At 39.1% G+C, this 10,979-nt stretch overlaps 1 protein-coding gene across 1 annotated transcript; it reads left to right on the top strand.

Moving 5' to 3' along the window:
- The first annotated feature begins 1,344 nt into the window (after nt 1-1,344).
- On the top strand, nt 1,345-6,025 carry LOC123158597 (uncharacterized). Its single transcript, XM_044576510.1, has 3 exons — nt 1,345-1,658; nt 1,905-2,043; nt 2,478-6,025. Exons 1-3 carry the CDS (start codon nt 1,345-1,347, stop codon nt 2,505-2,507), a joined length of 483 nt encoding a protein of 160 aa, XP_044432445.1. The 3' UTR covers nt 2,508-6,025.
- Nucleotides 6,026-10,979: the final 4,954 nt, after the last annotated feature.

Raw genomic sequence — 10,979 nt, 5'->3', positions numbered from 1 at the left:
ATATTGAACTGTCAAAACGTCTTACATTTGCGAATAGACAGAGTATTACTCAAATTCATCCTTGCAGTTATTTCGTCAGACCATTTTGATCTGACGAAAAGGTCTGCTCTTATGCTGAAGGTAGGAGAGTGATGCAGATGAGCTAAGAGTATAGGACTAATTTGTTGCATTGCCCAAGTCTCTGGTTCAGGCACGTCAGTTTCAGCAACAGTGTCAGTTTCTAGATGTTCTCTTGTCTAGAGAAACAGACATTTTAATATAGTAAACTGCAATGGCCTAACAAGTTAGATGAACTAGCATCATTTTATTTTCAGTATAGACATACGAAGAGCCTAAATCAAATTTTACAAAGGTAGAAGAAATCACTCAGGTTTCAGGTTCAGAAGTTAAAGATCTAGCATGTGCATGTTCGTATCATCTGAAGAAATTTGATGTGCTCCATTGCTTCGTAATCTGAAGAAACTATGTTCACCAAGAAGCATGTTCAGATCATCCCGTTAACTTTAGTCTCTTTTTGGCTTCCTTTTCGAGAGGTCCTATTGGATTTGCGTCCAATAGCGGCACGCCGCACAGGGGCAGCCCGCTGAGCCACCAGCCCATTGGAGTGTGGGCTGTAGCGGGGTAACTGTAGCACAGGTTTTTGAAAATGTGGACTTCTGGAAAAGTGAACATTTTATGAAACACGAACAACTCACATAGGGGCACTGGGAAAGCGGTAAGGCTATATCTCGATTACAACTAGGCCTATCATACCCTTGCCAGATTTTTTTCCCCTTCGCAGTTTGAAAGGGCCAGCCCAATTCTTCCCCTCTCTATCCCGCTCGTGCACCATCGCTCGCTCGACTCACCCGGTGCTGACGATTCGATCTTGGTTTTTTCAAAAAAAAATCATTTTTTTTGTTTTTTCAGTTTCCTTTGTTTTCTTCAAGGTTCTTTGTTTTTTTCTGTTTTATTTGCTTTCTCAATGGTTTTGATTGCTTCTTTCTCTGTTTTCACAGGTTTTTGTCTTTCTTTTTTCTATGATTTCTTTGGTTTCTTTGTTTCTTTTGTCGGTTGTTATTGGTTTTCTTTCCTTTTGTCTTTGTTGTTCTTTCGGTTTTCTTCGCTATACTTCAAAAAAAAGTTTCTCTATCAGTTTCCTCTGGGATTTTTTTTATTTTTTTTCATTGTGATACTTTGTTTTTTTCTGTCATTTTTCTTTGGTTGCACTATTGTTTCTTTCATGGTTTTATCGGCCTTTCATTGGTCACATCGTGCTATAAGCGAGACATAGGTGCGTTTTTAAGGACTTTTAATACTTAGTATATGGTCTAGGTATCGTCTGTTACGAAAATAGACCGAAGAATGCCTCGCCTCCAGGAGCCCCTTCGCCGGGGGAGAGCCGGAGCGGCCGCCCTCGCGCGCCAGGGGAGAGCCGTCGCAGGTCGCCGCCCTTCGCCGTGGGAGAGCTGGTGCCGCTGCCCTTGGCTGCGGGAGTCGTCGGCAAGTCGCAGCCTGTCGCACGCCGTGGGAGAGGCGCCCCAGGTCGCCGCCCTTCGCCACGGGAGAGCCGGAGCCACGGAGCCGCCGTCCGTCGTGCGCCGGGGGAGAGCCAGGTTTCCTCCTCTGCTGCCGCAGGTACGGCGACGCCTCGCTCCCCCGCACAACACCGTCCTCAGGTTTGTTTTGTTTATCGTATTTCCTTAGTGATGTGCTCCTTCGACTTTTGTTCCAGTACTCGAATTGATTTAACCAAGAGTATGTCCTGAATCACCGTTTTAGATTCTGAAAATTATTGCCATCTACCCGTGGTTCTGAACTTCATTTGTAATTTTTCAGTGATGCACATCTTTACTGTCAAGTTTATAGTCATCAAGCAGTCCTTAATTTTAAGATGATATCAACATTTATATTCTTAATTACAGGGTGTCAAGAATTTCATCACACCCATTGCTTTCCCTCCGAGGTAGTTGCCGCCTGGAGCCATGCACAAGTGTCATCACCTGCATCTCCTCTGTGTGTTCCCGTCTCTCCATGACGCATGTGGATGCAGTCATCACATCTGTGAGTATGTAATTCATCAATTGATGGCTTTTCTCCCTGATGTGACTTAGATCTCTCTACCTTGCTTCAAATTTAATTTGATTGTGACTCTTTGATTGAATGTCAAATAAATATCAACTTTATATCTGATCGATTCATGGAAGTGCAAGCTGAAATATATTCTGAATATTCTGAATATTACTTGCAAGTTATATTCTAACACAGTATCTTTGGTTTAACAACTTGCAAGTGCTTCTTTTCTCCCTGCTGTGACTTGGATCTTTCTCCTTGCTTCAAATTTAATTTGATTGCGAATGTTTGATTTAATGTCAAATAAAGATCAACTTTATCCCTGATAGATTCATGGAAGTGCAAGCTGAAATATATTCTGAATATTCTGATTATTACTTGCAACTTATATTCTAACACACTGTCTTTTGTTTAACAACCTGCAGGTGTTTCTTGTAGTGATGTTAACCCCATAAAAAGGACTCGCAGGTGGACATCTGCTATAAATAACTAGGTACTTCTTTCTCATTATCAAAGCCAAAGGCTCAGTGAAACTATCCAATGGATGGACTGGTTATTTAACACTGAATCATCAGAACTTTATTCTATTCTTTTATCCTCTTCCACCCACTAAAACATCTGCATTGCATGCTTCTTACTTCTCTGAGTGCTTAAATATAAATAAGAAAACCCAGTTCTCTATGGGCATGAATAATCTTTCAATTCAAACATAAAAATCAAAATGTGGTTCCAGTTCCGGGAGGTATGGCGTGGTTTCTTTGCTGGCATGTGCATGTGTTGTTTGTCCGTTGCCGGTGGATTGCACAGTGGCGGTGCCGGGAGCCAGGGGTCATCAGAAAAGAGACATGCTGACGTCACTCAGAACGAGCCTTGCTTGGCATTGACTGAATCCTCCACAAATTATTTGATGGCAATTGAGCCTTGCTTGGCATGTGCTTGGCATTGAATGAATCATATAGTGGCTAGCTTGTATCCCGGCCAACCTCTTCATCTAGATTTAGAAGCTAACTCACTTCAAAAGGAGGCCTGGATTACCTTATATTCAGTATTGATCACACATACCAGATTTTTTTAAGATGGAGAAGTCTGACAATTGAAAACCTATCCGAGAATCATGCTTGTTTGTGTGCTGCAATTTGCACCTAGAGAGGTTCAGACGTCTGGCCAGTTAGGCACTGTCTATTCATCTGAACCTTCTATTTGTCTGAACCCAACAAAAGCTTGCTATATACTCCCTCCATTCCGAAATAATTGTCTTTCTAGCCATCTCAAATGGAATACAACATACGGATGTATGTAGACATGTTTTAGAGTGTAGATTCACTCATTTTGCTCCGTATGTAGTCATTTGTTGAAATCTCTAGAAAGACAATTATTTTGAAACGGAGGGAGTAGATTGGTAGAAATAAAATAAAATTCATAAGTCACTTTAGTTTTCACTGACGCAGCTAGGGCCAGCCCCCCCTATAAAAAGAGACAGCCTCAACAGTGGACGGGGTGGCGGGGCAGTCACCTAGCCACCATACAGTAACTGCTAGGTATACTTCTGGAATGAATTCTTTGTCGTAGTCATCAGGACGCGGGATGGCATTGTCGGGATACACGCTCACCAAGGTCTCCTGCCATATAGGCCCGTGAGAAATCGAGGGCGTCTTGCTCTGCAGCATCATGACCACAATGGTGCCTTGGTTTTGAAAATACAATTTGAATGTCATCACAACATTTAGTACACATTTTTTTCAACAGTTGTTTTATTTTTTATACCGTGTGAATCTCCCTTGGTCAATGCTTGAGACGTGTGTTACACATGATTAATTTTTCACGACTTATTGTTGTTGTTGTTGCCCACGAGGTACTTGAAAAAATTCTCGACATGTGGCGCTCTTCAATGACATGTTCTCTTTTGAAGAGCAAGCAGACAGGGCATGAGAGCGCTATGATCCTACAAATTCTTGACCGCTTCTATACCCGTGTATTTGTTTTATCTGTTATTTTTGACTTATTTTATTCTCTTGAGTACTACATAAGAGGTGTCTTTGAAGAGCTTAAGAACGATTTATGGGTTGGAGCACACTAATACTGTACTGAAAAGGGACAGACAGCCAACCAGGTATGCAGTTATACGCCTTTTGTTCCATGTGGTTATCAAAGTAATTGATGCCATTTATTACCGTAATCCTATCACATGATATATTCTTAACAAAGTATTTGATGCCATTTATTACCTTAATCCTATAATAAGACAGTCTTATTTTCTGGTCATGGAATGAGAGCTTCCACAGCTTATCCAGGATGTCTTGCAAGCCTTGCAATTTTTATTGACATGTTTTATAAATGGTTGGAATTTTTACTGATATATTCTAAAGATATTCGGATTGCACTCTTGCTGCCTCTTGATTTTATATGTTTAGAGTAATGCCCACCCATCATGTTAAATTTCTCTGGTGCTAAATCAATCCCAAATAAATGTTACCAATGTGTAAAAAAATAATCTGATTATGTTCTTTTAAGTTTCTTCTGAATATGATCGTTATACCCATTTCTAGATCGTTGACACTCTGCCGTATTACATGTACAGTGGTAGACTTTCCTTTTTGATTGACAGAAGTATAAGCATGTAGAGGAACTGGTGGTCCACCTTGCTGCTACAAATGGACAGCCTAATTTTATCCATGTGTTGGACTAGATGATATTTGATGATTTGAGCCTTACACCGGTAGGGTTTCCACAACACTAGGTATGATCTAAACAATGGCTGAAAATATTTCTTGGAGCATTTGTTTCAAACAAATTTGTTGAAAGATATTTCAAATATTTTAGTGCATGTGATATATTTTAGATAGTACGCTTTAATGTGGTGTGGTACAGTTTGCCTTTTATTTGAACTTCAAACACTTCTAAAATATATGCAAGATAATTTTCCTTTCAGCTAGCGAATGGGTTAAATTCATGTACACATCAGCACTCGGTATCTCTGTATTCTTGACATACAAAAACTATATGTGTGGGAACTCTTGAAGTAAAATATCATATTGTCTGCTCGATTGTTATTGTAGTATGGCCACTAGCTGGTAGCATGGCCACGAGTAACAACCTCTTTGACACGGCCACACGATTCAGCCGGCGTCACGCTTATCTCCTAATTACTCGGTCCACATCTAAGCCACTATCGGCTATACAGCACGTCCTGCACAGTTACTATCAGTTTAAGTTTTGAACTGTAGGGGCGTGAGACTTCAGCATGCTCTGTACATAAGCAGGGTGTTGAGGGGCAGAACTGAAGGTGGATTCAGGAGCAGTTATCCCCTCCTTGTTTTCACTAGAACAACATATTACGCTGTGAAAGCAAGATCATGCTGTACAGGCGTGCAGCTGTGAGAAATACAGCGGATGGCTCCGTCTGAGTTCTCTGGCCCTCCTCTGCAATTATGGGGTGGGGTGCATACTCCGCAGATGATGATGGTTCAGCAGAGGCAGAGGCTTCAGAATCATCTGCGGAGTATGCGATAGGAGGCCGGTGCAATAAAAGGGTCTATATAGACGAACGTAGTGGCCCAGGTCATAAGCGTACATCAGAGCCAGCCTACCAATGCGGATGGCATCGGTTTTATTACTCCACAGATGTGGGTCATCGGCCATGAAAAAAGATGGGATAACAAATGTTATGGATACAAGATGGCAGCATAAACTTTGCAATTTTGTGATTTGTGATCCGGAAGATCTTTGCCATGCGGAGGTCCAGTGATTCTGGCTGTATGCACTGGAGTTTAATCCATGTATCTGAACTAATTAGATATCTATCTATGTGAATTTGGAGATACATAAGTGTTTGAGATGATTTCAGAGTGCCATTACCGGCCCCGTAGGTCCATCGTAATTCGATTGTTCTGATTTGTATTCCTTTTTTTACTTAACGAAGATGTATTTTCACTATGAAGTTCAATAATTAATAACTATTAGGTGTGTTCCGCAATGCAATACACAATGAATTGGATTCTCCTTGGCATGAGGCGACATGCCTTTGAATTACCAAGTTTTATTTGGTTGTTTGTTTCATGTGTTAATTCTGTAATTGTACCAATGTCCATTCATATGAAAATGCAGGGTACTACAATGATGAACGTATGATTTTCATAGTTCCATAAAATTAATAAAATATAGGACATTGAAATGTAGGGGTTGAGGTTTACAAGTCTGCTGGAGTTAAAAAATATTTAGGTGAGGATCTTTATATGTGAGTCCCTATACATAGATTGATGGGAGATATTTTAGGGGACATGTTAAGTTTCTCTGACTCCGGTTCATGATTCCTCGGAAATCCTCCCAACCATAACCGTTTAAGGTAAACAACATATTTTGTTACCATTTTAGTTATTTTTTATCAAGTTTTCTTTAGTGAAAGCAACTTCATCATAGAACCGAGTTCTGCTTCGAGAACTCCCATGATGGCCACACGTCAAGAGTACATGTTCGACCGCGACAAACCCCCAAGCGTGTGTCCCCGTACCTGATGATGGGAAGAGGATAAGTAGAACACATATTAGTCATTAGGGGGCGCAAGGATTTTGTTTTTCCCATTGCAACACACGAGCATATTTACTCAATTAAACATATAAAGAATTCAGAAGACATCTTTTATATTTGAGAGACGTGCATTGCACGTGCACGCTTACTAGTTTATGTGAAAAATATTCAATGCCTACCTAAAATAAGTCCAACCTATACATAGGAAAATGTTAAATGTGCATTTGGCGAATGTTCAACATTTATTCGGATAAAATGTTTAATATGTATTTGAAAATTGTTCAATGTCTATCTAAAAAATGTTTAGTGTGTACGTGGAATTTTTTAAAATTGTTGTCTTTTTTTAAAAATGTATTTGAAAAAATAAAGAAAAACTAACAAACAAACAAGCTGAAAAAATTCAATGAAAGGCGTTAAAGAAATTGAAAATTACCTCGTGAAATTTTCCAAAACAGGCCTAAACTGGTCTAGCCCAAAACCACTCCAGGAAGCTATATGAACGCAACTAATTGGGTCACCTCGCTAGCAGAAGTGCCAGAGGCGAGACGGGTATTCGGTCTCGGGAGCTCCTAACCGTGGGAGGAACTAGTTAACAAGCGCACCTTCGGGATGCTCACAACTTGGCGTGCTCTCAGCCGTCCACCACATGTCGCGCTCTGTGTGCTCTCTCCGGATTTTGTTTTTATTTTATTATTTCGCACGTGTTTTCGGCTTCTTAAACCGGTTTTTTCTGGAGGGTTTCGACGTTTTGGTTTCCCACCGGTCTTCCTTAACTTATGGAAAAAATAAATTCTGAAAAAAAAATACGCGGAAAAACTCATTTTTTTTCCTTTTGCGAGAGTCACGGTTTTGTTTCCATGAGGAGCACGGTTGTGCTGTCACGAGAGGTATGGACGTGCCTCTCGAAAACAGGAAAAAAACGCATTTTCTATTTTTTTTTGCGACAGGTATATTTTTGCTTCCGCGAGAGGCATGGTTGTGCTTTTATGAGAGACATGGTTTTGCTTCCGCGAGAGGCATGATTGTGAATTTGTGATAGGTTTTGACGAAGTTTTTTTACAAGAAAAAAACCGGACGAAAAAATGTGTTTTCTCTTCTTTTTTTCCTTCCGCGAGAGGCATGGTTTTGCTTCCGCGAGAGCCATAGTTGTGATTTCACGAGAGGCACGGGAGTGCCTCTTTCAGAAAGGGAAAAAACTCGGGCACCCGGTTCGGTTTTTTCGTCCCGTTTTTTTGTAAAAAACAATTTCGTCAAAATCTATCAACATGGGATCTAGTTTTGAAGATCTCGACGCGAGAAATCTAACAGTGAAAATGGTTAGAATTTGGACACACGGTTTAAATGATAAAACATTTTGAATAAACGAATCTATGAAAAAAGGGAAAACTTCCAGGTTGCGATAAGTGGTGCACATTCATCGTGTCACTTGTCGCAACCTAGGAGGTGGCAGTGATCTTTGCAATGAGTACTCCTTAACTAGTGATTTCGCCTAACCGGCGTTCTCAACGCCGTCGGCTTACTGGCGCTCGGAGTTAAAGCTACTGGGCCGGCCCAACAAAATGTCAATCGATCACACGCGAAGTTCTCTCCTTGAGGATTGAACTCGCACCGTGATAACCATGTACAAGTATGGCTAACTGCAAAACCTACTACGTCCTAGTGTTCCATTCCAGGGTGAATCATTTAATAACAGTTGTATCCACGCAATTTATTGCACATGTATGATTTTTGAATTATTTGAAAACATTTTCAGAAAAATCACGAATTAAAAAAGTTCATTGATTTTGGAAAAATAAATCATCAAACCTTGAAAAAAGTTCACGAATTTGAAAAAACTTCAGTAATTTTGAGAAAAAGCTCATGATTTCAAGAAGTAGTCCATCCATTTCAAAAAAATAAATAGAAATCTTGAGACAAAAGTTCACAATTTTTTAAAAAAGTTACTCAAATTTTGAAAATGATTCTTCATTTTGAAAAAAAGATCATCAATTTCAAAAAAAAAACTCATGAATTTGAAAAAAAATTCATCGAGTTTGAAAAAAATTCACGATTTTTGAAACAAAAATCATCGATTTCGAATTTAACCTAATTTGAAAAAATTTAGAATTTCACAAAAAGTTCATTGACTTCTAATTTTTTTGAATTTGAAAAAAGTTCATCAATTTAAAAGGAATGTTCATCAGCTTTGAAAAAATGTTCGTCACTTTAAAATAAGTTCTTCGACGAATTTTTTTGTGAATTTTAAAAGATAAAAGAGAAAGAAAATAAAAAAAATAAACAATAACCCGGCCAAACAAAAAAGAATTAAAAAGGAAAGAAAAACAAATAGGTTACTTCAAGAAGTTTAAAGGAAGGTAACTAGCATTAACGGAAATGAAGTCCGATTGGTTACTGCGGTGGTTCGATCTCCAACAGGAAAGCACAAGTGCAGTGTTCAAATCTCCGCTGACGCTCTTTTTTTGAAACGGTTTACAGAAGAAGAAGAAAAGTAAGATGGGCTGCCCCAGCACGGAGGTGTAGTGTGCGACCGTTTGTAGGAATCGAATAAACAGGTGCCGAAGGCGTCATATAGAAAATGCCAGCATTAGGATAAACATTGCCCTGGTGGAAAATATAGGCTACACAGTTTAGCGACCTAAGCGAGTAGTGTGGGCCGGCCCATTAAGCAGAAAACATGCTACAAAATATCTCATTTTTGGGTATTCATTTCTTATTGGTTTGGGAACCTTCTGGAGGTTTCTTTTTTTCCTAACTTTTTTATTTTATTCTATTTCCTTATAATTAAAAAAATGCCAAAAATAATAAACTTTTGGTCGGGTTTTTCAAGAAATCCTCGCAAATTATCGAAAATTGGTTTATATCAATTTTTAATATATTTTTTGTTTTCTCAAAAAACAAAATAATGTGAAGCATTGCTCGCTACAACAATCTTTTGCTACAAGGGTTGGCGTAGTCAGGAGGATCCCCTCCTATGCGATTGCACAACACAACAACAGAGCGATTCGATGATTGAGAAAGATTTTCCAAAGGTCCTTGCTACTTTATGGGCGGTATGGTGAGCAAGAAGAAAAGCGAAGCACGAAGAGATTTTCAAAACCCTCTGTGTGCCTTCACTGTCATATAGAACTTCCTCGCTACATAAAGTGGTCTCTTAAGCTTGCGATTACTAACATTTCTCGCTCAAGATCTCTTAAGGGACCTCAAGGAGTGGTTAAAGTCAACATGGGCGTTGTTGTGTCGAGAAATCAAGAGAGGTGTTCTAGTGTTACTATGTGCGGGGATGATCAAGGAAAGGTGCATCAGTGAAAGTTTTTGATGACTTAATTGAACCTGAAAGCTTGGAAGCTCACGCATGCTGTGAGGCCTTCTCTCGGGCAGTGGATCTTCACCTAAGAAAGATTAGAGTGGCAGTTGACTACACAATGTAAATCATTTGAGGAAGAACTTTACATGAGCTTCAGCTAAGATCATGAGGGACATCCAGAAGTGACAATAGTAATCTGAGATTCTTCAGATCGTGCTTGAAGGAAGGGAGACACATTTTGAAGCACGCAAAGCTTGTGAAAGCTTTGGTTTCTTTAGCCATTGGATGGCATATTTTGTTATCCACCGCCCCTGATATATCATTTGTATAAGACATTATTGATAGTTGAATAAATGGTGGTGATCACTTCAAAATGTAGCGAGGTACATAAAGGGACAATATAGAAAATAATCTTGAAATAAATGGTGGAACATTAATTTGTTGGGAATTTTCTGGCAGTTGTTTTTATTTCCTAAGCATGCATCAAGTACTTTTAGTATATGCTTTCTCCGTTCCAAATTACTTCAAGTTCTAACTTTGTTTGAAGTCACACAATTTAAGTTTGACAAAAATTATAGAAAATATATTATTATATACAACACTAAATTAGTTTTCTTATACTTTTCATAAGTTATATTTCACTATATATATTGTTGCCCACAACCAATTTTTGAAAATTTTCAACTTTGCATCCAAAAATTTCAGCAAGTATATTGACATGAGCAGTGCTGATAGTAATTGGCACAATTGAAGATTTGATGTAATTAACATGAAGTCCATTCGAGTTCCTGAACATTTGCAAAAGTGTATTAATTAAGGTGCATCAATTGATGCAAGTCTGCAGGCATGATCAGAAGGGTATCATCAACATATTGTATGATTGGGTATTGTTGCCCATAACTGTTATCCACTGGAAGGGATAGTTCTCCATTTTGCCAAGCACAATTTATGATGGATTGTAGAAGGTTAGCAGCAATGACATACAACAGTGGTGAAAGGGGGCCCCTGCCTAACCCCACATATGCATTGAATAATTTTTCCAGCAACACCATTAAGTAGAACATATGTGGATGCAGATTTTAGAATTCTGGAGACCCAA

This window comes from Triticum aestivum, chromosome 7B (genome assembly GCF_018294505.1).
Source record: "Triticum aestivum cultivar Chinese Spring chromosome 7B, IWGSC CS RefSeq v2.1, whole genome shotgun sequence".
NCBI lineage: Eukaryota > Viridiplantae > Streptophyta > Magnoliopsida > Poales > Poaceae > Triticum > Triticum aestivum.
Note: the sequence above shows the minus strand (reverse complement) of the source record. Positions and strands in the feature narration are given on the sequence as shown.